Source organism: Penicillium expansum, assembly GCF_000769745.1.
Source record: "Penicillium expansum strain MD-8 chromosome Unknown contig361, whole genome shotgun sequence".
NCBI classification, from domain to species: Eukaryota; Fungi; Ascomycota; class Eurotiomycetes; order Eurotiales; family Aspergillaceae; genus Penicillium; species Penicillium expansum.
The window spans coordinates 1-27227 of NW_015971525.1; the positions used below are offsets into that span (position 1 = coordinate 1).

Genomic DNA, 27227 nt, shown 5'->3' on the forward strand with positions numbered 1-27227 from the left:
GGAGACGCTTCATTTCATCTTCCGCATGGTCGTGGGCCTCTCTAACCTCCCTGACCTCTCCAATCCTGGCCTCATTATCACTCTGCAATGATGTAATGATGGCCTGTAGACGCTTGACTTCATCTTCTGCGTGGTCAAGGGCCTCTTTGACCTCTTTGACCTCTTCGCTCTTAGCATCGTTATCATTCTGCAACGATGTAATGATGACCTGTAGACGCTTCACTTCATCTTCCGCATGGTCACGGGCCTCTCTAACCTCTTCACCCTTAGCGTCAGTATCATTTTGCAATGACACAATGAGGACCCCTAGGCGCTTGACCTCAGCTTCTGCACGGTCGCGGGCATCACTGGCTTCCTCGGCTTTAGCATCGTTGTCTCTCTGCATGTCGTCGATGTATTGCTGCAGGCGCTTAACCTCGGCCTCTGCTTGATCTTGAGCATCCCGGGCTTCGCTGACTTCGTTTGTCCTGGTATCAGCTTCGCTGTGCAACGAAGTAACAACGCTTTGCAAACGGGCGACTTCACCCTCGGCCTGAACCAGAGTCGCCTTGGCTTCTTCCTGAGAAGTGCCATTGTTGCGCATTGCGTTGAGTTGTCCCATGACAAGAGCCAGCTCGTCGCGGTTGGCGTTGCCTTCACGCTCGGATACTTCGAGATCTCTGCGAACGTGGACTAACTGTTCCGTCAGGTCACCGATATGGGCATCACGTTCGGCGTCCGACTTGGAGTTGAGCTCGCGTTGCTGCTGGATTTGCGTGGTGAGAATACTCTTCTGCTCAAGTACTCCATCCACTCGACTCTCCAGGCCATCTACGCCCGTTTTAAGGTATGAGAGTTGCTCTTCCAGTCCCTCGCCATGAGACGCATCAGGGGGCGGAGGCAAGGTTGGCGAACGGGTCAAACCGAACCGATCAACAATGTCTTGCACTCGATTGTTGATTTCGGTGAGTTGGTGTTTCCAGGTTTCCTCGGCTTCAGGTGCAATATCACGAGTAACCGCAGGAGCAGGAGCGTCTCCCGTCTGCAAGACGATATTATTCATGCTACTCTCGATATAGGCCAAGTGAGCGTCGACTGTTGCTGTGGGATTGACGGGCCCTCCGCCCGCTGATAGCTGCGGGGGAGGATCGATGAATTCTCCAGGGTTGGATTGTATCATCATGTCATGCACACGCTCGCTAAGTTCCTCCAATCGTCGTTCCGTAGCCTGCATGGCCTCGGTGTTCATTGCGACGGCCGCGTTGGTCTCGTTGGTCTCGATCTTCCCGTTCACGCCAAAGTTATCCAAATGCTCGGTTGTCCGGTAGAGACTACGATCATCGAATTTCTGATCATCATAGGTGCTATCCGAAGTGGTAGGGTTCTTAGGACCCTTCTTTAGACCCTTGTGTGTCATCTGCAAGACACCCGCAGTGTGCTCCAGCAAGCGCTGGCTGATATTCTGCGACCTCTTCTCCAGCTTCCAGAGCTCCTGCGCCAACTCCTCACACCGCCGCTGGCTGACCGCGAGTTCAGAGTCACTCTTGTCAAGGGCCTCAGAAGTCCCACTGCGACCAAATATACCCCGGCTCATCCGGTTCGAGTTCGATCCGCCATTGGTGCCGTATTCTCCGCTGCTCCGCGGACTGGGCGGGCTGTAAAGTCTACCGAGAGACTGCGCCGCGTCACGCAGTTTTGTTTCGAGTGCTAGTTTCCGCTTCGTGCCCTGGATGCGAGTGGAGAGTAATGTGACTTCTTTCTTCAGCTCTTCCACCTCCTCGAAGGATAGGACTTCGTAATTCGTGCTATCCCCTATGGCGGTCTCGGTCAACAGGTACATGGCCACGGGGTCGTTGGCATTTAGGAGAGCCGAGCTTCGCGGGTGGGTCGAGTTGAGCTACCAGAAACGAAGAAATTATGGTCAGCTAGAATCCCAGGTTGGGGGTGTTGTATCTCTACTCACTGGGTTGTATCGCGACCGCTCCTCATGTTGGGGATCCAGGGCATCTCGATACCCGTCCACGAGTGTCTTTCCGTTCGGCGGTACTGGAGCTGGAGCATCGGAGGTGGTCATGGTCGAGAGATACCGTGGGTCCCCGTAAGAGGACTGACTAGAGCGCATGCTGATATTCATGGTCGTTCAAGGGCCGGGGTCTCCCCGATTATGTTGTAGAATGGTTCGCAGGGGAAATTGAAATTCAGGAACAGATGCCACGCATCATGAAATTCACTGGAGTTTGCGATGGGAGGGAATTGTACGGAGTAGTAGGTCTGATTTAGGAGAGTAATTGTAGAGAGGGATTCGATGTATTTAGCGAAGGTACGGAGTACGGAGTAGAGAGGCTAATATTAAAATAAAATAAAAGATGGCGGGGAGTGAAGGAGAAAACACGATCGGCATCACCTCAGAGTTCAGCCACGGCAATTTCTACATAGTGTACAGAGTAAATGATATGTTCGGTTTGATATTTTACACGTATGTTGTATGTTGTACATAGATTTAGATTCAAATATTGTAGATGGAGCTAACCCCTGAATACGTATACGAGATAGTTCCATGGTCATTCCACTTTCTTTGTCTCAAGAGGTGATTCGATGATATCGTTTATAGGGAATCCACTATGTCGTAGAGATACATTTGACTATATAGCTACAGTATACCATAATCAACACTATAATAGCTATAAATTAATCTAAGTAATCTCACATGGTTTATCTATCAACCCCGCTGTGTACTAAGTTTAGAGTACTTGATAGTACCTGATGGTACTTGTGCAATGCAGCGCTACAGTATGGCTGGCCAAGTACCGCCAAGTATCCGGTTGCGTGTACCTCGGGATTAGAGTAACATGGAAAGCCAAGAGACTAAAAGAAAGTGAAATGCCCGCTTTGTTCCATTTTCTTATAGCCCGCGCAGAATGAATATGCTCTGTCACACATCTCTGTGGACATGTCGACCTTTGAGCGCTCTCTAGATGCAGAGCAGGGCTCTCGACCTATCTACAAGGTCTATAAACGACGCTTCTGGGGTCTGGCCCAGCTGGTATTGCTGAATATTGTCGTTAGTTGGGATGTATGCGCTTCGTTTCGATTAATCTATATACTCGACTTTGCATGTGCGCTGACTCTCGTATACAGTGGTTGACCTTCTCGTCTATCTCAACAACGGCCGCGGAGTACTTCGATGTCTCGGAGAGCGCTATTAATTGGATGAGCACTGCCTATCTCTTTGCCTTTTGTGCTGTTAGCCCGTAAGTAGACAGAAATCGCCGTTTTGAAAAGCAAGAGAAGCAAGATAAACCCCCGCTCCAAGTATCCCCATTCACTAACCAGATTCCCAGCATCGTTATCTGGATCCTGAACAAAGGCGGCCCCAAACCAGCTATAATCACCACCGCCACACTTCTACTAGTCGGAAACTGGCTCAGATATGCCGGCACCAGAGCAAACGGCGGCATATTTGGACTCGCAATGTTTGGCCAAATCCTAATAGGATTCGCGCAGCCCTTCTGCCTCTGCGCACCAACCCGATACAGCGAGCTCTGGTTCTCAGATAAGGGCCGCACGAGCGCAACAGCAGTCGCCAGTCTCGCAAACCCACTCGGTGCAGCCCTGGGCCAGTTGATTGACTCGGAATGGGCGTCGAAACCCTCCGATATACCAAATATGGTCCTGTACATCTCGATCATCGTACGTGAAACCCCAACCCACCTTTGTTTCTTTCTCATCCTATCGCTCACACCTCGTAAAACCAACAGTCCACCGTCGCAGCAATCCCATCATTCTTCCTCCCAGCCTCACCACCAACACCCGCAAGCGCATCCTCTGCGAAGCCGCACACACCACTGGGCGCAGCAGTGCGCGAACTAACCAGCACGCGCGAATTCTGGCAGATCTTCGTCCCATTCGCCGTATACGTGGGCTTCTTCAACAGCGTCTCCTCGCTACTAAACCAAATCCTTAGTCCGCACGGGTTCTCCGAGACAGAAGCCGGTATTGCGGGCGCTATCTTGATCGTGGTGGGACTTGTCACATCCGCGATCATGTCGCCGATAACAGACCGGTACAAGCACTACCTGGGCAGTATCAGAGTGCTGGTTCCTGTGGTGGCAGTCACGTATATCGGGCTGATATTCGCGCCGGGCAGTGCGGCCGGAATCCCGCCTTCGTATGTGGTTATGGCGCTGCTGGGTGCGGCGTCGTTCGCCATGCTGCCCATTGCGCTAGAGTATCTCGCTGAAATTACTTATCCGCTCTCGTCGGAGATTGGGAGTACCATCTGCTGGACGGGTGGGCAGTTACTTGGTGCGTGCTTTATTCTCATTCAGGATGCGTTGAAGGCTGGGGCTGGGGCTTCGCCGCCTTATAACATGCAGAATGCGTTGGTGTTTGCGGCTGTTGTTGCTGTTGCGGCTGCGCCGTTTCCGTTGACGATTGGGCTTTTTGGGAGGGATGTTCATCGTCGTAGGTGGGAAGTTGATCGTGGTATTGAGTTGCAGGAGGTTGGGGAGGTGGCTCCGACAGATGATAATGTTAAGAGGGTTAGATCTGATGAGTCTGCTGTGGATACGGATACTCTGATCAAGACTTGAGGACTGTGTCACTCTCAGGGTTCTTTTGGGATGTGTGATCTGTCCATCTCAATGGTATGGAATAGCTGTGACATTTCGCTCTTTTTTATTTGCTGCTGCGCCATGGCCATGGTGCGCTTGATGAGTCTTTATTCCTGTTGTCCCTTGATCAGCACGAGTTATACCCCGTCTATTTTACCCTAATATTTTGAATTCATGACCACAGGAACTTAATGCAATTTGGGTCGATATATCAGTCTTAGTTAGCAAATTGAGCATACTTTTGGATCAATAATGTCACCATGACAATGCTGAACCGACTTATACTTGAATCTTGTAGTTAGATATGGCCATAAGCCTAGCCTACCAGAGCATAATGCCAATCTAGACAGATGAGATTCGTTTTAAAACAAGAGAATAAACAAAAGCACAGTTCGAACAGGCGGAAGACCAGCTATCTGTACACGCAAGGCTAAAAGAGGAGGGCAAATGATCTATTATTCTTTCTTGCTTCCTCCGAGCCCTCCTCCCTGCCTTGAAAACACAATACATATGCGCACACATACGCAAGGAACGACCAGAAAACAAAACTTCACGTTTCCAGGTCGATCCTGCGTTCTCAATCCAAGGCGGCAAGCTACCAGGCTATCAGCCCGCCTTGGCAGCCATCATAAAAGCGGGATTGGTTTTTCTTCCGGCGTTTCGGTCCAAGGGGGTCCCATATCGATGCGGTGGAGAGCGAAGGGTATTCGTGGGCCAAATCGATGCGAGAGTTGGATGGAACGCCGAAATCAAGACTCAATGGAAGAGTCGTTTACTTCAGCTCCCTCCAGAGCTTGGGGGCAGCGCAGGCGGTCACGCAGTGAGTGAGGTGGAAGACTGGGGTATGTTAGTTACACAATTAAGACTCGATGGGAGGCAATCCCATGGTTTTGTCTGATTCCATCGCTGATGTCAACTGCACTTACACTCCTCGACGCAGTCCTCCTTGGGACCCTTGTAGTCCTCATCCTCCTGCTGGCGGGTGACGCGCTCAACGCACTCGTCGTAGTGGTGCTTGTAGGGAGCGCAGACGGCGGAGTGGGCGCACTCTGAGAATAATAGTTAGTTTCCGATCGAGAAAGCTGGTGAAATTCTTCTTTGCAATGCCATTGGCGGTTTTATAACCGATGCGCGGATCCTGACACATAAGACCAATTGGTGCGAACAACAGCTCGTGTCCAACGATCGCATGACATAGGCGACAATGGAACGCGAACAAAAAAGCAAAAGTTGGAAAAAACAGCAAGATAACTCACCCTCCTCGAGCTTGGGCTTGATGTCCTCAGGCTCATCCTCCTCCTCTTCTTCCTCTTCCTCCTCCTCGGCCTCAGCCTCCTCTTCCTCGGGAGCCTCCTCGGAAGACTCCTCCTCAGCGGGGGTCTCCTCAGCAGGGGTTTCCTCAGCGGACTCGGTCTCGGCGGTCTCGGTGGAGGCGGACTCCTCCTTCTCGGCGGGCTCTTCCTGGGTGGTGGTCTCGGTCTCGGTGTCTTGAGCAGGGGCCTCAGCCTGGGCCTCGGTGAAACCGAAGGAGGAGACGACGTCAGAGAAAAAGTCGGAGAGACCCATTGTGACAGAGATCAATTGAATGATGACCGAAGGTCTTGTGTGGGGGTGGAAAAGCGGAAGGGGGTTGTAATTGAGGGAGGTTGTTGGTTTTGCCCAAGAGCTGCTTCTTTCGGACTGGAAAATCGGAAAGGCCCGGCCGCTGAGAGACGCCAATTATGCCGCACGTGATTGGCCAATGGACTCCAACGCCATTCAGGACTGGACAAATGCAGTTTATGGGGAAGTTATTACTGAAGCTGTTTCTGCATGATCTAAGGATCTTGGATATATGGGATAATTCGACTTTTGTTAGCTGAAAATGAATGTTGGCGAGCATATCAACTCTTCCTATCTCTATTTCTTAAGTGCGTAAGAACCGCTTTCGTATCGCTAATTGCTAATTGGTGAGGACATAATGTACATGAGATAGAGAATAAAAAACGAGGCCATTTCAAATATGTGATAGAATGGCATGTTGAAATAGTCTCCCGAAAGATTAGGTGGCGCGTCGCAGCCTCTCCTCTAGCTCGTGGGCTACACTCTGCGACTGGACTTCCTCGTAACATGGAGGCGGCTCCACGGGTTCAGTACCGGTGTCAGATGCTCGACTGCTTTGCGGCTCTTCTGGTGTCTGGCTGGGTCTCGCACTTTGGCTAGCATTAGGTGGAGCTTCATATGCAGGCAACTCTTCCAAATGAACTGCTGAGAGATCCACGTTTTGTTGTCCCCGAGTGCCCTCGCTTGTGTTCTCAACAGCCTGTTCAAGTCGTTCCTTGATCCGCTCGAAGTTGGTGTGGAAGTCAAACGCTCCGCCTTCCTTGAATGTCACTTTCAACTGAACGACAGATAGGGATGGTGAAATGCCACCTCCAGATACTGGTTGCACCAAAGCTGTCCATACGTTGGGTCCAAAGAAGGGCGCAGAAACATGGGAGTCACGGACATTCAAGAGAGGTGACGAGAAGGACTGGAAGTCATTGCTTTTGGATGCTGGAAGGTAGACAACCTGTCGAGGGTTAACATGGTGGACAGGCAGGGATGTAAATGAATACTGACTCTTTGGTTGGTGAGGTGGATGCAGCCGGCACTGCTTTGGATTGAAAGTTTCTCTGCGCCTTTGTATCCAGACGGCGGAGTCAAAGAGACACTAGTACGAGGAGGAGAGGAGTAGATCAAACGTTCGTTGGGAAGACGGACGAAGTTGTCTTGGTCATCGAGCATTACCCAACTAGGCAGTCAGTATAGATGTTTCAATGTTATATGGGTCTGGTCCTGGCCCAGAGAGAAACAGCCATGAAAGCAGAGGCATACTTGAGAGACATGATGCAAGATCATTCCAGGCGCATGTGACACCGTGTTTATTGGCCTGATCCCCAGCGGGAGAATGATGGTCAGGTTGGATGTCGAGTTGGAAGATGAAAGGCGGGATGTGTGAATATTGGGTGCAGAGGGCAAGGAGAGGGACCAAAACAAGGCCTGTAGATTTCCCCAAGGACGAGATCAAAGAGCCACTATTCAGAGGGTCTCGGGTGAAGTGCAGACTTGCAATATCAAATCGAGAGAAGTTGAAGTGGAAAGGCGGGGCAGGCGGGGAGACAAACCTGCAGGGGAAACTTCTACGTTGTACGGTGTGGAAACTGATCGAGATTTTTTTGGTGTGTAGATCATTTTTTTATGTTAATTTCTATAGTATACTATGTATATAATTTGATAATATTAACTATCTACCTAGGTATGTACATAAAACACATTGTCCCCACCGTGTTAAGCTTAATGCTTTACGCCCTTCAATGCGCTTGGCTATACCTAGGTAGCTTCCAGGCCGATCCTCAAAAAAGAAAAAAAAAAAAAGAAAAAAAAGTCCTGGAATAGCTGCATGACGTTTTGATCACCGAATCCCAACGCTCGGCATACTTTGGTAGGTTGGATTTATTTGATTGGAAAGTTGAAAAGTTGATCTTATTGATCTCATACTGGGATCCACGGGACATATGTCATAGTTTCAAAGCTGTTCTCAGTGTGACTGATCATATTATTAGCATATGTAACATGTTACAGTCGCACATACACACAGAACAAGAGAATACTTTTCAAAGTCCAAGTTCAATAAGTTGTCAACTTTCCAAGTTGTTAGCTACCAAGTTCTCAATGTCACGTTCTAGAAGCGTCCGAGTCAAAGCGCGCTAAGACTCTCAGACCTTCCATATTCGAACTTCCAACTCTTCCCCTCTTCTTATGTTTTCTTCTTTAATTTCATGTTCTGATAACCTGTCTATCAAATATATCGGATAGTCTGTGGTGATCTGAGGCTCGAGCCAAGTATGTGGATCCCAAGCTCTTCCGGCTAGCCGTACTCACGTTCATCTTTTCTCTAGGGACTTCATGTCGACACGATCATAACCCTTTCCCTTTTCACGACTCAGCCTTCTTTCCCGGAAATTGTCCATCGGGCTTCTACGGCGCAATGGGTGAAAAAGGCCAGTACATCCCACCCCTCGTTGGGTGGATGTATGATTTGGTCCTTTGGACATTCTCCGTGCTCATCGACCTCTTCTTCCGCGAAGTCCACCCCAGAGGCTCATGGAAGATCCCCCGCCGTGGTCCCATCATTCTGGTGGCAGCTCCCCATGCGAACCAGGTATGCCGCCCGCTTCCGCTTCGACACACAAGATGCTAATAATGGATGTTCGCCCCAGTTCGTAGATTCTTTGGTGTTGATGCGCGTCATTCGCAGCGAAGCGCAACGTCGGATCTCATGGCTTATCGCGGACAAGTCTTTCAAACGCAAGTTCATCGGATTTCTGGCGAGAGCAGTTGGGACACTGCCCGTGGCACGTGCTATGGATAACTTGAAACCCGGGACCGGCACCATCTACCTTCCCGACCCGATCAACGAGCCAACTCTGGTGCGAGGTGTTGGAACCAACTTTGAAGGAAAGGGCTTCGAAAAGGATGGAACCATTGCCCTACCAACCATCAACGGAACGTCACACAGTACTGCGATCGCCGAGATCAAGGGACCCGAGGAATTGGTGCTTAAGAAGCCTTTCAAGCACAGGGATGCACTGGCCCAACTTACTGGACGCAAAGACATTGACCGTGATGGAAATTTCACTGGAGATGCATCCGAGCAGGATCCAGATTTCAAGGGCACCAAATTCAAGGTTGCTCCTCATGTGGATCAAACCGCAGTCTATCAGGCAGTATTCAAAAGACTAGGCACAGGCGGCTGTGTCGGTATCTTCCCGGAAGGTGGAAGCCATGACCGTACCACACTGCTTCCCTTAAAAGGTAAGCTCTTCTCTTTGTGTTCAAATGATCTGAAAGATTTACTGACATGACATAGCTGGTGTCGCCCTGATGGCTTTAGGCACCTTAGCTGAAAACCCGGACTGTGGTTTGAAGATCGTGCCTTGTGGTATGAACTATTTCCATGCCCACAAGTTCCGCTCCAGGGCCGTTATTGAGTTTGGTACTCCAATTGAGATTCCCTCGGAATTGGTGGAGCAATTCAAGCAAGGTGAACGACGTGAATCCGTCGGTGCTTTGCTGGAAATCATCTACGGAAGTCTCGTCTCGGTCACTGTCACTAGTCCTGATTATGAAACTCTTATGGTAAGCTTTTTTCCACTTCGGAAAATATGCTTCCGCTAACAATTCAAAGGTCATTCAAGCTGCCCGCCGTCTGTACAACACCAAAGGCAAAAATCTTCCTCTTCCTATGGTTGTGGAGCTGAATCGCCGTCTTGTGAAAGGTTACGCCCACTTCAAAGACGATCCCCGGATCGTCGGACTACGCAAGTCTATTGTAGGATATAACAAACAGCTTCGGATTCTTGGAATCCGGGATCACCAAGTGGCCTACGCCAAGTTCTCTATCTTACAGGTGGTTGCCACGTTGATTTACCGTCTAGGCAAATTAGCGCTCTTGGCAATCGGGACGCTTCCCGGTTTCCTGCTCTTTACCCCCGTTTTCATCGCAACCAAACACCTCTCCGCAAAGAAGTCCAAGGAAGCACTGGCTGCTTCTACGGTGAAACTTCAAGGCCGAGATGTCATGGCCACATGGAAGCTTCTTATTGCCCTTGCATTTGCTCCGGCACTCTATGCCTTTTACACTGCTTCCCTCACTTATTGGACGTACTGGAACCGAGTTAATGGAATGGTTCCAGGCTGGGTGCCGCTTTGGTTGGTAGTGTTGATCGGCATGGTACTCTTCCCCACAATCACGTTTGCGGCTCTTCGGATCGGTGAAGTGGGCATGGACATCATCAAGTCGCTTCGCCCGCTTGTTCTATCTCTGAACCCATCATCGGCCAACACGCTGGTGAAACTTCGAGAGAGACGCGCTGCACTGGCTCAGCAAGTGACAGAGGCAATCAATACCATGGGACCTGAGCTGTTCCCCGACTTTGATGCCGCTCGGGTTGTCACCGATCCATTCCGAGAAGCGGGCAACACGGATACAAAGGCCGAAAACGAATTGCCGGAGATTAGAAGAACCAGCGTATCAGATCATGTCGAGAAAATGCCCTCGTCAGAGCCCCTTCCTCGCAACGAGTCCTTCCACAACCTCGCCAACATTGGCTTCTTCTCTACACGACCTCCTAGTCGTGATCGAAGCCGCAGCAGATCTGCTAGCGCCCGACCTGGCTCTCGGCACGTACTGAAGCCGCTCAGCCCTCTCACCCAAAAAGACCCACTTGAGGACGTCAGTTCACGGATCCGTGATGCTATGAGGGAGCGCGGAGAGCGTCGTCGGCGTCGAAGTGAAGATGGAAGCTGGGATATGGCCAGCTCGGGCCCTGGAACTCCATCCAGCACCGAAGAATCCCGAAAAGATCTTTGAGATGTGGACTGCCTGGATCAGTTAAACATCTATCATCCCGATCATCAACCACAGTGTTCAACGCAAAGCTGTGCATGTATTTGCTCTTATATAACCATTCAAGATATCCTGTCTGTTTTTTTATGATTATGAATGTCATCAAACATCCACCTGGGGATCAACTAGTTATTGAAGACATCCGATACTAAGCGTAATTAATAAGTGAGCACTGTGTACAATCATCGCAAAGTGATCAATTGAATATAGGGCTTTTACTACTAGCATAGGTAATTCACACTAACCAACATATTAAGATATTTTTGTGTTTTTCGGATAAATCAGTTTATTATAGTCATACCTCGTTAAAAGACAGGCATACGCGGCCGACTACTCTTTTGTTATGATTATGACTATAATTATGAATATACATCCTAGTCCTATAGTCACCGGCATAAGTTATAGATATGTAAAACCCGAATGACATAGCCCAAAGCAACATACTTTTCAAAGCTATAGGCACCTTCCAAGGTCAACCAATTATGAAGATGTTGGCTGATGCCCGGGGCTGGGCTGATCTTGGCCGATTCATTTTTTGCCTCGCCACTTTCCACGGGGCTTACGTTAAGAGTAGGGGCGAAAAACAGCCTAGAGTCTAAAATTGCACATGAAAATAGTGTAGCCTAGGTACTTTAATAGTGCATTACCTCAAAGATTATTCTAAAAATTGATAGCAAAGACTGTCATCTTAACTGACCACGTCGCGTTTTGTAGTACAAAACCGAATCCGGCCAGCCGCTAACCGTGCACCTTTTATCTTCTATTCCGTATCCAGTCTCTACCCCAACTCCTCGATTTTTCTACGGAGTTTAGGGGGCTTATAGTCTTTTCACATATTCATCATGCCTTCAATGCATCTGTCGCGTCTCCGAAACTGGTTCCTCGCCTCTCCGCCTGCCGAGTACGCCATCACAAGCCTTAAGGAACTGCTGATCGGCGCACTCCAACAAGGCCCTGTCCCCCAGCATGTGGCCTTTGTCATGGATGGAAACAGGCGCTTTGCCCGGTCACATGGAATTGAGACAGTGGAGGGACATAATCTGGGGTTTGAAGCTCTTGCAAGAGTGAGTGCGACCATTTTGGCAGCTCGGCTTTACACAGCAGCGCCCGTATTGTGGTCGATACTAACGACCGATAGATCCTCGAAGTCTGCTACAAGAGTGGAGTGAAGGTAGTTACGATCTACGCGTTCAGCATCGAGAACTTCAAACGCTCAAAATTCGAGGTGGATGCGCTCATGGAAATGGCCAAGGTGAAGCTGTCGCAAATGGCTCAACACGGAGACCTGCTCGATCGATACGGAGCAAAGGTTCGCGTCCTGGGCCGTCTGGACATGCTCAAGCCAGATGTTTTGGAGGCCGTCAACAAAGCCGTCGACATGACCAGCCGCAACGGAGACCGCGTCCTAAATATCTGCTTCCCCTATACCTCCCGCGACGAGATCACCTCCGCTATCCGTGACACGGTCGAGGATTATACCACGCCGATTCAACAGAGTCGCTCCGCGGCTGCCGCTTCCCGCTTCTCGGAATCCCATATCGCAGATAATATCCGAGCCCAGACGCTCGGCTCGACAACACAAGAATCTCACAGTGATTCCGAGTCTACGTCAGGCTCTTCGGCACAGGATGACGACGCATTTCCTCGGCACGAATACTCCGACCGAGTGTACGGATCGGTATCTTCCTGCTCCTCGTCCACAACCCTCCACCTCGGAAACCAGCAAGATCCCAAGGGCGGCTCGCCACCGACACCGGGGACTGGGGCAAATAGCCCAGTCTATATCTCTCCCGAAACCATCTCTCGTCAGACTCTAAACGACCACATGTTGACCAAGGGTACTCCCCCCTTGGATATCCTGATCCGCACTTCGGGCGTCGAACGCCTGAGCGACTTTATGCTCTGGCAGACACACGAGAACACGGAGATTGTCTTCCTCGATGTCATGTGGCCAGAGTTTGACCTGTGGCACTTCCTACCCGTGATGCTCGGATGGCAGAGGCGGATTTCCAAATCCCGACAGGACCCCAATGCAGAGGGGAATTTTGCCGGCGACGGAAAATCGAGCGAGGAAGGCACAGACGCGAAGCTGTGGCGTCAAGCTGGAAAGGTCAAAGACATCTAGTAAATTGTCTATTATATACCCTGTCTCTACTTGTTTTTGTTCAGCTTCAGCATCACTGGCGTCTTGCTTTTTGCGGAGTTTCTGTTGGGCACACCTGACTTGATATCAGCATATATCTATGCATCGCCATACACTCCATCGGTCCTCGGTAAATAAAATATCATCTACTTCCTAATCCTCTACCTCCTATACGCCAGATCCATCCATGGATATCCAAATTTGATGTACGAGAGCAGGTGTCCTGTCTTGCCTTCTCCAGCTTTGTTCTTCCATGGAGGTCATGAATTATATCGCCTCCTCATCTCTTTCTGTATTACTATGGACCATAATACAACGATATCCTTTTCAACAACTGTTTCCCTTCACAATGTAAAAACAATTAGCTACAAACAGCAGGCGGTGAAGTGTGACATTTTGAATATATGCTTAGATAAACCCCCGCGCCGATACCGGTTCACGTGACGTTGAGTCATTTGCCGTATACCGGTCCCACAGAGAAGGACTGGCGGATGTGCCCCAGTTGAACTATCCCAACATCATCTATTATACCAATTGAATCAAAATGGTCAAGCAAATCGCCGGTTCCAAGGCCCTCCTTTTGGGTTCGGGCTTCGGTACGCCTCCCGTCTCTCCAAACATCCCAGACCCAAATGCGTCATGCTGCCCCGCATCGAGCTTCTTGAGTTATACATTTGCTAATTTCTGGTTATCCGGTAGTCACCAAGCCCACTGTTGAGGTCCTCAGCAAGGCTGATGTCGAGGTCACTGTCGGTATGTTCCATTGAATCTACTATACCCATATTGCATTGGGAATCGCTGACGATGCGATAACAGCTTGCCGTACCCTCGAGAGCGCCCAGGCCCTTGCCTCTGGCTTCAAGAACGCCAAGGCCATCTCTCTCGATGTCAACGATGATGCTGCCCTCGACGCTGCCCTGAGCCAGGCCGATGTTGTCATTTCGCTTATCCCTTACACTTTCCACGCTACCGTCATCAAGTCCGCTATCCGCACTAAGGTAACACTTCTTTCTATGGAGGAAGCGGGCATTTTACTAATTCACTACAATAGACAAACGTGGTTACCACATCCTACGTTTCCCCTGCTATGTTGGAGTTGGATGAGCAGTGTCGCGAGGCTGGTATCACAGTCATGAACGAGATCGGTCTCGACCCTGGTCTTGATCACCTCTGTAAGTGTCTATGCTATGGATCACAATAGACCGATGCTTATAAGATATAGACGCTGTCAAGACCATCCACGAGGTCCACGCTGCTGGCGGCAAGGTTACCGGATTTGTTTCCTTCTGTGGAGGGTTCGTTCGATCATCCCCATGTTCTATAGGGCGTATAGCTAACAAACAACAGCCTGCCCGCCCCCGAATGCTCTAACAACCCCCTTGGATACAAGTTCTCATGGTCCAGGTTAGCAAAAATCCAATGCTGAGTTCTTGCTTGAGCAAATGACTAACTAGCTCAGCCGCGGTGTGCTTCTTGCCCTCCGTAACGCCGCCAAGATCTACCAAGGTACGTGATTTACTTACATATAACAGAACCAAAGAATGCTAATGCAGAATACAGATGGTGAGATCGTGTCTATCGATGGCCCCGATCTGATGGCTACCGCCAAGCCCTTCTTCATCTACCCCGGATTCGCCTTCGTCGGCTACCCTAACCGCGATTCTGTATGACACCTATGCATTCGAAGACTTTGATTTCAGCCAACTAATTATCCCAGACTCCCTTCCGTGAGCGCTACGGTATCCCCGAGGCCCAAACTGTTATCCGCGGTACCCTCCGCTACCAGGGCTTCCCCGAGATGATCAAGGTCCTTGTCGACATTGGTTTCCTCAACGACGCACCCAACAGCGTCTTCGATAAGGCCACTTCATGGAAGGAGGCCACCAAGGAGGTTCTCGGCGCCACCTCTTCCTCCGAGAAGGATCTGCAGTGGGCCATCGCATCCAAGACTAAGTTCCCTAGCAACGACGAGCGTGATCGTCTCCTCTCCGGCCTGCGCTGGATCGGTCTCTTCTCCGACGAGCAGACCATCCCCCGCGGAAACGCCCTCGACACCCTCTGCGCCACCCTTGAGCAGAAGATGCAGTACGGCCCCGACGAGCGTGACCTTGTTATGCTCCAGCACAAGTTCGAGATCGAGAACAAGGACGGCTCCAAGGAGACCCGTACCTCCACCCTGTGCGAGTACGGTAACCCCGTCAGCTCCGCTATGGCCCGCACCGTTGGTATTCCTTGCGGTGTTGCTGTTAAGCAGGTTCTCGATGGTACTATCAGCAAGACTGTATGTTTATCCTTATCCCCTTTTCTCTCGAGATTATCTATACTCACTTATATTATAGGGTATCCTCGCTCCCGTTACTTGGGATATCTGTGAGCCTCTTATCAAGACCCTCAAGGAGGACTACGGTATGGAGCTCATTGAGCGCACTCTGTAAGGGTGAAGTCGAATCTTAAATTGAATAGATTTTCGGCCGGTAAAAAATATAGGAATGACATAGACGATGAATGAAATACCAAAGTGTGCATTGCTATTCTCTATTCCACGCCATAAATGGAATGTATATCCCTTTAGGCAGACCCAACTCTTCATTCGCAATTAGGATTGGATCCATCTTCCCAAAGGCGAGAGTTATCTAGACATGGGCTGCTATAATCATCAAGATCTTAATCTTGCTTGGGCCTTTTGTTTGACTCTTTCCCAGGGTATGTAGTTAGTACACAGTGCTGCCGAGGAAAGGTGCTACGCCCATGGCATTTAGACGGGGCAAGCTGTGCCGAGATTTGGGGGAAAAACGAGCAAGAAGAAAAAGCCTTCGATCTCTCAGGGGGATTCTTAGGAAGAGGCAGAAAGCGCCCCATCCATCTCGGTATCAGGGATGTTGGAAAGATGTCCTGAGATGTTCTTCCCAAAGAGACCCCCGTCAATAGCAGGACTTAATCTCGAGGCGATCATTTTAAAACCTCCGATATGCTCGAAGACCCTGGGGCTATCGCGAGGGCAAACAAAGCCCGGCAATAGAAAAGTTACCAGCACAGCATCTATAAAAGGGCCCAAGTAGATCAAAACATAAACTTATCTTCATTATCATAGACATAACACCATTCCTCTTATCATAGCATCATTGAGCCCAGCCCAACACACAACTGCAAGGGCCACACGGGTGGAAAAAAAGAAAAGAGACAAGAACTGAAAAAAGAAAGCAGGCGAATAATCTAGTTGCTTGCGCTTTTTGCGATCTTTATCTTTAGCCAATTCATGTTCAGAGAAAAAGAGGAAAAAAAGTCTTCGGACGAATGCATTGTTTTGTGTCTTTCATGCCACCGAGAAGAGATGGAGTCGATCAGAGAATACTGCCAAACCTACACCAACGAGAAGAACAAGTATGATTAGTAACTGATTCCAGTATTGCGAGGTTGTTGAAGAACGCTGAGATCTGTAGACAGAGGCCGGATTGGCAAAGGAGTCCAGCAAAAAGAAAGAAGGGGGTAATCCGAAACAGATGAATGTGTAGAAAAGACAAGTGGGAGGGAAAGAAAAAGGAGGGAAAAAAAGGAAGAAATGACATACCCGAAAGTCTGCTTAATGCTGCGAACATAGTACATGTCCCAGTTCTGCTTGGTGACATCCTCCTGACCAACAGGAACGCCAGACCAAGAAACACGCATCTGAGTAACACCATCGATATCATTCTGATCGAAGTTGATCTCCTGCGAACTGAAGTGACCCTCAGGCCACTGGGCAAGACGCCACTTCTGGACAATCTGCTTGGGCTCGTTGAGGGTGACGAACTCTCCAGTCACGTTTCCGTCGAAGATAGCGAACTTGCCGCCGACCTTAGCGCCCTCGAACTGGCGCGGCGCGCCGCGCGTGAACGCGGAGATGCGCTGCGGGTCCGTGAAGGTGTTGTAGAGCTCGCCGGCTGTGGTGCGGAACTCGTCCGAAGCCGTCACGGTGGTTGTGTTGACGGCGACCTTACCAGTCTTCGAGGTAGTAGTGGTGGCCTGCGCGGCTGGGGTGTCGGCCTTGGTTTGCGGGTGGACGGTGGCCTTGGGGAAGCCGATAGATGGGTTGACGCCTGGGGCGTGCTGGAGGTCCTTGCCGTGCTCGGCGATCAGGGCAGGGGTGAGGCCGGAGAGGGTCTTGCGGAGTTCGGCGACGAGCTTTGTGCGCACCAGATCCTTTACGGGCTGCTTGGAGTTGGAGTCGGCGTGGTTTTCAATCTCGAACTGCAGGGATGCGGTTTACATGGTTAGTGTTACAGATCACCTTGGGCGATGGGGGGAATGGGGTCAATTGAACATACGACGTACTCATCTTCCTCGGTGTCGTGGGCTACCTCGGGAATTTTGATGGTGCCGGTGACATCCTCATCGTCCTTGGTCTTACCTATGGAAGCGTCTCAGCTGCCAGGTCCACAAAAGAAGAAATAAAACGAGAAATTGAAATAAACTGAATTGATATTGGACTACAAACCTGAGTATTCTAGCGAGACCTTGACATCGAACAGAGTGATGACCTTGCCCTTGCGCTGGCTGACATCTACGTCGCCATCCATGGACAACACCTTGGCTACTTTGGCTGACACGCCCCCTTCTTCAACACTGAGGCCGACAAGGTTCTTTTCCAAGTACTCCTTGGCCCAGCCAGAGGCATCCTTGTTGACCCAGTGCCAGTTGTTGGGGTTGTGAAGGACCATGATGAATGTTGACTAGGGGAATGAAAGAAAATTCTGATTTGGGGTTGGAAAGTGGGTTGCTTCCTGTTTTTTAAAAAAAGAAATCTTGGGAGAAAGTGCTAAAAAAAAGTTCTGTTGGAAATTCCTTGTTAGCCATGATCTTTCTCTCGCAGTGGATGAAATTTGCATGTGTGAGGAAAGGCCAATGTCAGGTCTCGGGGCGTATCCCGGACTTGTTAAGCGTTGTCCGCAAGTAGATGGAGAATCATCTCTCAGACTGGTGCCAGCTGAAGTCTCTTCATGTAAGGCCAATTGAGTGCGGTCGAGGGGTAGGTTGCACCACAACCCTCTATGCACTCAAGGGGGGAATGTTGTGAAAGAAAATGAGGCAATTCAAACTTACAGTTGGTATAATCAAGTCCAAAACATCAAGGATATCAAGGACTCTGAGGTAAAGTAAAAGAGAGGAGAGTCGAGGGGAAAAAGAGCTATTTGAAGGCGGACGGAAGACTCTAGAAGGTGCACGTGACTGTGGATAACGCTAGCGACTTCTCAGTATCCCATGAGGTCATCTTCTTCACTGCCAGCTATATGCTTTGGATATTACTGCAATGGACAAATTATGTTCTTTTATTGGTTGAAAGATGTGTATATTCAACCCTCACATCCCTAAAGGAGACCAAAAACTCAAGTGTCGCAGGCACTGCCTCGTATCACTCGATCTATAAACGAACGAATGGGGATATCACGCTGCCGAGTACATAGCCAAAAAAAAAAAATTCACAAAAGCCGCTCTTCTATTCCTCCAATTGTTCCAATTCCTCCCAACCATTTTCACTCATAAGCTGTTCCTTAACCCGCTCTCTCAACCCCTCGATCTGGCTCCCCAGGGCCTCAGTCCACTGACCCTCAACAGTAGCAACCTTATCCTTGAGATCAGTCGTAAGAGCCAACTCTTCATCAGCACGAGTCTCCTGCATGTCACGACGAACATCCTCCTCTGCCTCCCCACGCTTAATCCGCTCCGCCTCCGCAAGTTTCCGATTAGCCCGCATAACAGCAGATCGCACCTCATGCAATAGACACAGCAGGTTTGTCTGCGACTCGATGAACTGGTAGCTCGATTTCTCCGCATGCGACAGCAGCGTATACAGATACTGCAGCGGGTGTTCATAGTAGCTCGGATTTTCCTCGTATTCGTCTGCAGGGATCTGCACCTGGAAGCCGCGGAGGTTCTCGGGCGCCTGCTGCACAAGAGCCAGGAGGGACGGGGCGATATCCCAGAATGCGGAGAGCTGCACCTCGACGCCTCGCATGACGTTCTGCTCAACGACATCCAGGAACGTCTCGAGCCGGCTTAGCGCCTCGTTTTCGTACTGAACGCGGCGGTTAAGTGCGTCCTGCGTGAAGAATGCTTGCGTCTCGCGTAGCTTGTCTTCGTTTTTGGTTTGTTTGTAGGGGAGCAGGGCGACGGCTTTGTATTTGTCGTCGCGGTCGCTGATCAGGTCGAATGACTCGCGGTGGAGTTGCTCGCGGGCTTCGAAGAGCCATTTTAGTTGTGTCAGTTTCTCTAGAAGCTCGGGCTTCTCGTCGCCTTCTTCCTGCGTTTGATCTGGTGTCCCGCTCTGTGCATCGTCTGAGAGCATGCTGCTCAGCTGGTCGATACACGCTGTTGCTCTGCTGATTCTGTCGACGAGAATGGCGTGCATTGGCTTGAGCACCGTTTCTTGGTACGTGTCTAACTGGCGTTTGACCATTGCCCTTTCTCGCTCGTTCTCCTCGGCAATCATCGCTGCTTCGGCCTCTGCTGCTTCCGCAAAGGTGAGACTACCTTCTTGGATCTGGCTTTGGATGTTCGACCTGAAATGGCGATGACCCTCGTCGACTTGTTGCTGGTGCTCTTGAAGCATTCGCTCCACGTCGGCCTTATACCGATGTCTGGTGGTTTTGATCTCCGCGAGATCAGTAATTGATCGGACCGTAGTTCGATGAGTTACCAAATCAGGATGGCTGTTATTCACAGCAGGATGGTGGCGGGGATAAGGCGGAGGCAGTGTGATCAACCGCGAGATGTCTAAATTGCGGCTTTCGCAACGATACCCTGTCCCGGTGGAATTCGCGGGAGACCCTTCATGCCAGCCGACCTTCTCAGGTGGGTACTCATCAGAGCCATATTCCGTACTTCCGTAGTTCATGCTCACATCTTTGGGCTGAGAAGGAGTCAACTCCTGGTCCCCATGCATGGCCTCCCGAGGCAAGCCCATGTACTTTGATTCCCGCTTGGATCGTTGAACCCTTCTCTCGGCCCCCTCGCCGCTGGAACCGGTTGCCGACTCCCACCAGCGACTTGGCGCACGGCCTCGAGAGCTCTCATCATTGCTCATGTTGAGACTGGCAATCGGCGACAGGCAAGGCTGGTAATTATTCCACCATGCAGACTCCGGTCGACCTGCTCGGTTTTGTGGGATATCTAGCTTTGGCTGGGGCTTAAGCTTTGGCGCTTGCTTGACCGGTAACTCGAAAAGATTGCGGCGCACATCGTCTACTTGGAAGGACTCCCAGACCTTGGAGTACCGCTGGCGCCGGATCTGAGATTCGGCAAGCATATAATCCGCAAATATCTTGAGTGCTTCGGTATCATCCTCGGCACTAGCTTCTTTGTCAATAAAGATCTTGTGTCTTTGAATCGCATCTTGTAGGAAAGCAGGATCTTGTCTAAGGATCGATTCCATGGACACCTGCGCAGTTTGCCCTGGCGTTCGGCGTGGGGACAAGGGTTTCATTATCGACACAGCATCATTAGGCATGTGGAGAATGTGAGAGAGTGGACGCTTTTCTGCTCCTTGGGAGGGTGCACGGGAGCGTGAGCGTGGCCGGACCTCTTTTGCTGAGTTGAGAGGCGGAGTTGGTAGCGCCTTTGGCGGTACTGGTACTGCTTGGCTGGCTTCTTTGGGATATGCTGACGAGCCCACTCCATTTGGATTAGGCGAAAATGGAGGCGTATGTGCAAATGCAGTCGAGGGACCGGCTGAACTGGGTTGTTGTCTGGGAGTTCCGTAGGGTGAGTTATCGCGAAGGATAGCGCTAGGTGATGCTCGAGTCCGTGAGGGAATATGTTGTCCCTCTGATTTAATGCTGCGACTACTGCCAGGGGGTTGATTGTACTTGCCCGACGTCGGATGCCGGTCTTGGTCTGGGCTATTGGTCTGGTTTGGTAGAATCAGGTTCGACGGTTTGATCTGATAGAGAGCGTCGGCCCAAGGATTACCATTCGGCGAAATCGCACTTGGGGGTTCGAAGACCTGACTTTGTCGGTTGCGTCGTTCAATTCGCCTTTCACGGATCCCCTTTGCACTTGGATCGCGGACTGCGGAGCTGCGGAAAAGACCACCACTACCGGGAGTTCTTTGATTAGATGAATCATGAGGATCTCCATCCGTCGGCTCTGGTGCCTTGGCCGCTTTTGCCGTGTCAACATATAAAGTCTCCGTTGGTCGACTGTTCAAATACCCCTCGTCTATCCAGTCAGCCGGCGTAGGCGGGATGCTTCCCAATCCTGTTCCTAGCACAGGAGGCCCCCTTCTCGCCGTCCTGTTTGAGCTCTGTGTTGTTCTGAGAGATGATGATTCCGACGAGCCACTCACGCTGACAGACCTCGCAGCGGGAGGAGGCCCTGGAGGTGGCGGCGGAAGTGGCATCCCGGGCTCCCAATTACTATTTGACGGCGATCGATTTCGCGACTGACTCGTTGCCCTCGATGAGCCCGCACTGCTGATCACGGCTCCAGCAGATGCGGCTCTTCGGGATCCAGGGGCCCGGGATGGTGTATCGAAGTGCGCCGGTGTTACAGACATATGCTCGTTAAAAGCGGGTGAGGGTTGGGCCTGATCATACTGTGCTAGCTGAGGCCTGTGGCTAGCAGCATTATATGGGATAGCTTGATCATTATAGGGCATGCCCTGATACCCTACTCGACCTTGAGAGACAGATCTACTCGATGGATGTCCCTGCGGGGGAGGTGGAGGAGGTAGCGACTGGCGCCCAGAGTCAGACGGGTAAACCATAGATAGTGGTCGTGGCCGGTTTGAGCGTCTTTGATACTGGGCAGGCATATCAAACGCGCCCTCCCTATTGTCAGGTGGAGAAGGCGTTCCGGCGAAACTAGGATTTGTCTGACCAGAAAAGTCCCGGGACATTTGATTTTGATTGCTGGGGGGTGAGTATGGTGGAGGAGGTGGCGACAAAGACACATCTACTACAGAATCAATATCAATCCAAACCGAATCTTGGGATACCATTGCTCTGCAGAGTCGTAAGCTGTGAGCGACACTCACCCGGATTATTTCTTTGCGGCGTCACGCGATGCATAGTGCCTGGCTGAAGATACGGGGCCTGCGCCTGGGGCCTGCCCGGAGGCCCCCAGTCCTGAGGATTATACGGAACATTGTATGCGTTTCTAGACGCCATCGAAGACGATGAGACGGATCTACCGTTAATAGGCGATGGAACAGCGGGCGATAGACCGTGAGTAAATGGGCTTGAAAGGGAGGTTGACGATAAAGGCGTCGGGGTTAGTCCAAGACCTGCCCCAAGACCCTGATATTGAGGACCGCTCAGTGCTGTTGTCAACAATGGCGGCTGTACAGCATGCTCTCGGCGACCTGGTGATGGAAGGTTACTAGGACTCGCAGCTGTCGACGACCAGCCCGGATAATGGTTGCTCAGCGGCTGCTCGACGCCTGCATGATTTGAACCCAACCAGCTAGATAGGGAGGATCAGTATGGCGCGTATAGAAAATGCCCGAGAAGAATGGGTCGCACCTATTCATACTGGGCTGTGCATCCATTTAGGAGGCCCGATCGGAAGCCATGGCCGCCTGGAATGGAAGAGGATGGCCCAACAGAACAGAGAAAAAGCTATTGGCTCGAGACAGGCGAGACGCTAATTTTTCTATTCTTTGCAACTGCGGAGGGCAAGGTTGAGGGGGGAAACAATAGCCTAGCCCATACGGAGCAGTACTCCCCACGGCAGAGCCGAATGGACGGTGCGCCCATTGTAGAAAGAAATCTATATTTGGAACAAAAGAAAGAAGAATTTCATCAAGAACAAATGAGCCTGTCCGAAGCGGGGATTGTTATGCACCTGGTGAGGTTCTCATCACATCCGGGGCCCAAGCTCGGCGCTTATCGCTCTCTATGAGAGGTCCAACGACCCTTGTACCCTGTGTCCCCGCAATAAAATGACAAACCACAGAGGACTATGGGGGATTTATCTTTACCGTGTGACTACAGTATGCAGGGGTGTCTAAAGGGTAGAAAATATCTAAAAAAAGATCATAGTCACATACATTTTAAGCAAGGATCAGAGGGTTCTTTGAATTCTTATTGGTATTTGTATTAAACTCCTGACTACTGTGGACTTCCCCCTAAGGAAAAAAGACCGGGATATATTTGCCACGTGTGTGTCGGCCGAAGACTGACGGCTCCGACATCTTTGGGTACTATTCAACTGAAATCGATATTAGTATGAAGACTAACAAGCGATGGCAAGAAACAATGTGATTGAAGGGATTTCAGATAAAGCCTTGTCACAGGCGATGGTCGTCAATATTAAATCCTTACGTTGACCGTCGTGATAAATTGAAGTGAATCATCATAAAAAGGATGAGGCAAGAAAGAAAGAGAGTCAAAACTTACAGAAAGAAGCAAAGCAGATCGCCATGGGCGTCTGTAAAATTAGTTCGCTCAATGGTTTCTGTTCGAGATCTCATCAGCGTCGAGTACTGAATGGACATTGTAGCAATGTTGAGATTCGTGAATTGATCAGGCATGACAGTTTGTCGTCTTCGCCAGCAAGCTGACTTGGACATATGCTTGTCTTTTATGTCGTTTCATCATGTAAGGTCGGGAAGGGAAGGAGACAAGGTGCACATACACCCACTAGTCAAGTCAAGAGAGCTCTTGGAAGTTCATGTTGAGAAATATCTGGCTTCAAAGAATCATTAGCACTAGCCAAGAAATTTTGATGAGTGAAATTTTGTGTAGGAATGAATGTCAGAAAGGCATGAATGGTTATTAAAAAGATTGTGTCAGCATCGAAAACTCGAATCAGACTCGTCATCTAAAGGGTATCATCATAGAAGGTAGGGCAGCAAGAAAAACAAGACTCAATCGCATACCTTCTACAGTTACAGTTGGATCTCAATCGGGGCACAATGAAATAGGCTTCTATTCAAAAAGGGTTAGTGACTGTGTCACGCAACCATCTCACGAGTTGATGAATATATGGTATGTCTCAGTGGGCGAGGTTTTCTAGGCCTGCCGCAAAAAAGGCGCATCCAATCATGACCGGACAGTTTTTTAACCGCCGTCGGAGCCCAGTGCCGTTTCATCTTCGGACAGAGATTCAGATGGGAGAGGTGCTTTAGGCTTACCATTTGAGCCAGTAGCGCAGTAACCTATTGGTCTTCGAAACATTAGCTTATGGTCTGAAAATAATTTTCATGCAAATGTTGAGGTAAGGTAAAGATCAGAAATAGCCATTTGTATCATCACCGACCCGAAGGTCTGAGACGGTAATTTCCAGCGTATTTTCATACACATCGCGTTCATCATGATATAGGGTGCAAAGGTGGAATAAAGACAAAGGTAACTCACCATCTGCGCTTGTTGTGGGGTGGTATCTGCAATCGATGAGATGTATGTACTATCATTTCTGGAAACCCAAGTTAGCTCAGTCCAACTCAAGGTTTGTGTGATAGTTCAAATCAATGAGGTGAGATCAGCCTGACGTGCAATAACATAAGTTTCATTCCCCTTGGGGTCAAAGACTCTAGTTTGTATTTGGTTAAAGGTATCATCATGTTGGGAGGTGCGTGGGTGTGTTGGGGGGATTGAGTGGACAAGATCTTACCATTATTGCAGATCCTGCAGACCGACTGTTGGTTAGTAATAAACACATTGTGTCGACAGTTATAATTGGCTTAAGACCAGAAATCAATCAACCTCAGTCTCCGTTTGCATTGGAAGCATTAACCATGCTGGAGATGAGCGTAGGATGATGGAAGAGAAAAGAGTGAAAACAGAAATTTGTACTTTTTTCAAGCTCCGACGGCGCGGAATCACCTTCAGCCGGAGCTAGCTCATATTGGGACTAGCGTTGCCATAGGCGAGCCTGGCTTACGTCATGTACCAACGGGCCCGGAGGCTACCCGAGGGAGACCTTGACTACGAACTGTGAAGTCATAGCTGCGATATACAACATGGAGGAAAAGTCAGAATCTAATTACTAAATTATATCAATCTATTCTTTTATAACTATCTATGCATGAGAACGCTTCTTTTCACGGGCCCAGAACTGATAAAGAACAGCCAGCATAGCTAGCATGCACACATCAAGGGCAATAGTCCAGTTATATCCAATAAGGTACCTCGGAGCATCAACAGTCTTCCACACGCTAAATAAGAAAAAAAAGTCAGTACAAAGTTCGACATCAGTAGGTCGCACCAACACTCACAAAAGTGGAATCCAAGCCCCAAAGGTATTACCAATGGTATTCATCGCACTGATGACAATAGCACGCTCCTCGGCACTGTGAGCACAAATCTCATTTGCCCAGGCATAGATAATAGCCGCAATACCATCCGCCGTGCCAGACAGGAAGAATGCAAAGAACTTCAGTCCAACAGGGACATTCCAGATGGCCAGCACAATGCAAGCGAAGATATTCAGCACAGCAGTGGCAGCAATCAAGCTAGCCTTCGCATCATATACATCAGAAAGAACACCGCAGATCACTGATGCCACAATGGTAACTGCCGGAGAGACTGTTGTGATCGTGTTAATGCTCTCGACCGAGTATCCCTCCTCCTTAAGCCAGATCGGCAAGCCGCTGTTTGAAGATACACCGTCCGCTTGTGAGAAAAAGAATGCAAATGCGACTAGAACCCACAACCGCCAGCCTTTCAGGATCTGGATAACCCTCGACTTGGTGAAGGGTTGGCGGGCTTCGCGGTTCTCGGATGCCATGCGCTGTTGCGCGAGAAGGACCTCGTCGGCGCTGAGGAAGCGCGAGTTGCATTTGTCGGGTGTGCTGGGGAGGACGCATAGGCCTAGGAAGGCGATGGGGATTGTGCATGCAAAGCCTGATATCATTAGTCTGTATGTCTTTTTTCTTTTTCTGGGGCACTTAGGATACACTCACAAATGATGTACAGCCATCTCCACCCCTCAATCCCATACCGACCATCAAGTCTGGCGTAAGCTCCTGCTTGGATGTATCCCGAGCTCATGCTGCCGACTTGGGAAGCAATGAAGAAAATCGCGCCTCGGCGGGACAGTTCTGAGCGCTTATACCAACTACCCAGGTACCATTGCACGGCAGGGAAGAAGAAGCCACCAAGGGCACCGACGAAGAAACGGAGAGCGTAGAGCTGGGTAACATTATTGGCCTTGTACTGCGCCAGGGTGAAGACACCCCAGAATAGATCGGCGGCAGGCAGGAAATAGTTCACGGGGCAGCGAGTCATCTATGGCAAGCAGTCAGCAAATCAGCATCTCCATGGGGTGGATTATAAGTGACAACGAACCAACAGAGTCAGAGGAATCTGCATCGTGATGAAACCAACCCTATACCAAGTCAGCATCAATCCTCAATTCCCATTCTACAAGCACCATCACCAACCCATCGGATAGACATACATGTAGACTGTCTGCAGATAATTCAATTGGTTACCATAAAGCTTCAGATCCTCCTTCATACCAGACACATAGGCTGTACTCGTGGCCGAAGAATCCAAGACTTTAGCCCAGTACGCCAGGAAGACGAAGACGATGATCAGTCCATCGAGCTTGAGAATCAGCCGCCGCTCGGCGGGGGTATCAGTCGGCGCAAACCATTCATACCATTTCTGGCGTGTGGGCTCAGAGCCAGCCGGATTCTCTGATTTTATGGGGTTTTGCTCGGCTTCCACTGTCCGCGGGGCTTTCTCGATAGGTAGAGAAGACATGGTTGAATATCTACCTCAACAACACTGGCCTCTAGGGTATGGGGATATGACACCGCCAATCAGTTATCTGAGATTGCTTCAATTTTTTTTTCTTGGGAGCTCTGGGCTGTTATAGGGCTGATTCGGAGCACGCCATCAGCCGCTCGAATGAGGAGTCATCAAATTCGCCGGGAAATTTTGACGCTATCACCAAAATCGCATCAAGCAGTTGCCGAGCCCAGTTGTGATTCGCTAGGGCTTTGATTTTCGATCCAGAAGGAATAAATGCCGAGATAGTGTGAGTCTTAATGTTTCACTTGAAGACCCTGGGCTGTGGGATTAATCAAGGGTTGTGTAAATGTCAAAACAATTTAAACATCGGTAAGCTTGTTAGCTGC

The 27227-nt window shown here is 50.0% G+C and overlaps 9 protein-coding genes across 9 annotated transcripts; 4 read left to right on the plus strand and 5 right to left on the minus strand.

Moving 5' to 3' along the window:
• Window positions 1-2929: 2929 nt before the first annotated feature.
• PEX2_102790 (putative cell surface receptor/MFS transporter (FLVCR)) lies at window positions 2930-4571 on the plus strand (the record flags this gene model as incomplete). The annotated part of the gene is made up of 4 exons (XM_016747549.1): window positions 2930-3052; window positions 3118-3230; window positions 3321-3669; window positions 3738-4571. 4 exons carry the CDS (start codon window positions 2930-2932, stop codon window positions 4569-4571), a joined length of 1419 nt encoding a protein of 472 aa, XP_016593356.1.
• A 793-nt stretch (window positions 4572-5364) lies between these two features.
• Window positions 5365-6158, minus strand: PEX2_102800 (cytochrome b-c1 complex subunit 6 family protein; the record flags this gene model as incomplete). Its single annotated transcript, XM_016747550.1, has 3 exons — window positions 5365-5429; window positions 5519-5641; window positions 5849-6158. The coding sequence occupies 3 exons, from the start codon at window positions 6156-6158 to the stop codon at window positions 5365-5367; spliced, it is 498 nt and encodes a 165-aa protein (XP_016593357.1).
• Window positions 6159-6633: 475 nt separating this feature from the next.
• On the minus strand, window positions 6634-7358 carry PEX2_102810 (GRAM domain-containing protein; the record flags this gene model as incomplete). Its single annotated transcript, XM_016747551.1, has 2 exons — window positions 6634-7143; window positions 7194-7358. The coding sequence occupies 2 exons, from the start codon at window positions 7356-7358 to the stop codon at window positions 6634-6636; spliced, it is 675 nt and encodes a 224-aa protein (XP_016593358.1).
• Window positions 7359-8601: 1243 nt separating this feature from the next.
• PEX2_102820 (putative glycerol-3-phosphate acyltransferase Sct1) lies at window positions 8602-10986 on the plus strand (the record flags this gene model as incomplete). Its single annotated transcript, XM_016747552.1, has 4 exons — window positions 8602-8775; window positions 8834-9428; window positions 9484-9752; window positions 9802-10986. 4 exons carry the CDS (start codon window positions 8602-8604, stop codon window positions 10984-10986), a joined length of 2223 nt encoding a protein of 740 aa, XP_016593359.1.
• Window positions 10987-11864: 878 nt separating this feature from the next.
• Window positions 11865-13147, plus strand: PEX2_102830 (undecaprenyl diphosphate synthase family protein; the record flags this gene model as incomplete). Its single annotated transcript, XM_016747553.1, has 2 exons — window positions 11865-12086; window positions 12161-13147. 2 exons carry the CDS (start codon window positions 11865-11867, stop codon window positions 13145-13147), a joined length of 1209 nt encoding a protein of 402 aa, XP_016593360.1.
• Window positions 13148-13709: 562 nt separating this feature from the next.
• Window positions 13710-15600, plus strand: lys9 (saccharopine dehydrogenase (NADP+, L-glutamate-forming); the record flags this gene model as incomplete). Its single annotated transcript, XM_016747554.1, has 10 exons — window positions 13710-13761; window positions 13865-13918; window positions 13982-14163; window positions 14217-14337; window positions 14388-14460; window positions 14513-14569; window positions 14625-14671; window positions 14726-14829; window positions 14883-15446; window positions 15505-15600. 10 exons carry the CDS (start codon window positions 13710-13712, stop codon window positions 15598-15600), a joined length of 1350 nt encoding a protein of 449 aa, XP_016593361.1.
• A 398-nt stretch (window positions 15601-15998) lies between these two features.
• On the minus strand, window positions 15999-17862 carry PEX2_102850 (AHA1 family protein; the record flags this gene model as incomplete). The annotated part of the gene is made up of 4 exons (XM_016747555.1): window positions 15999-16152; window positions 16734-17392; window positions 17470-17552; window positions 17640-17862. 4 exons carry the CDS (start codon window positions 17860-17862, stop codon window positions 15999-16001), a joined length of 1119 nt encoding a protein of 372 aa, XP_016593362.1.
• A 776-nt stretch (window positions 17863-18638) lies between these two features.
• Window positions 18639-22037, minus strand: PEX2_102860 (uncharacterized protein; the record flags this gene model as incomplete). The annotated part of the gene is made up of 1 exon (XM_016747556.1): window positions 18639-22037. The coding sequence occupies one exon, from the start codon at window positions 22035-22037 to the stop codon at window positions 18639-18641; it is 3399 nt and encodes a 1132-aa protein (XP_016593363.1).
• A 3125-nt stretch (window positions 22038-25162) lies between these two features.
• Window positions 25163-26850, minus strand: PEX2_102870 (Major facilitator superfamily domain, general substrate transporter; the record flags this gene model as incomplete). The annotated part of the gene is made up of 5 exons (XM_016747557.1): window positions 25163-25298; window positions 25359-25986; window positions 26046-26370; window positions 26431-26470; window positions 26543-26850. 5 exons carry the CDS (start codon window positions 26848-26850, stop codon window positions 25163-25165), a joined length of 1437 nt encoding a protein of 478 aa, XP_016593364.1.
• Between the last annotated feature and the right edge of the window lie 377 nt (window positions 26851-27227).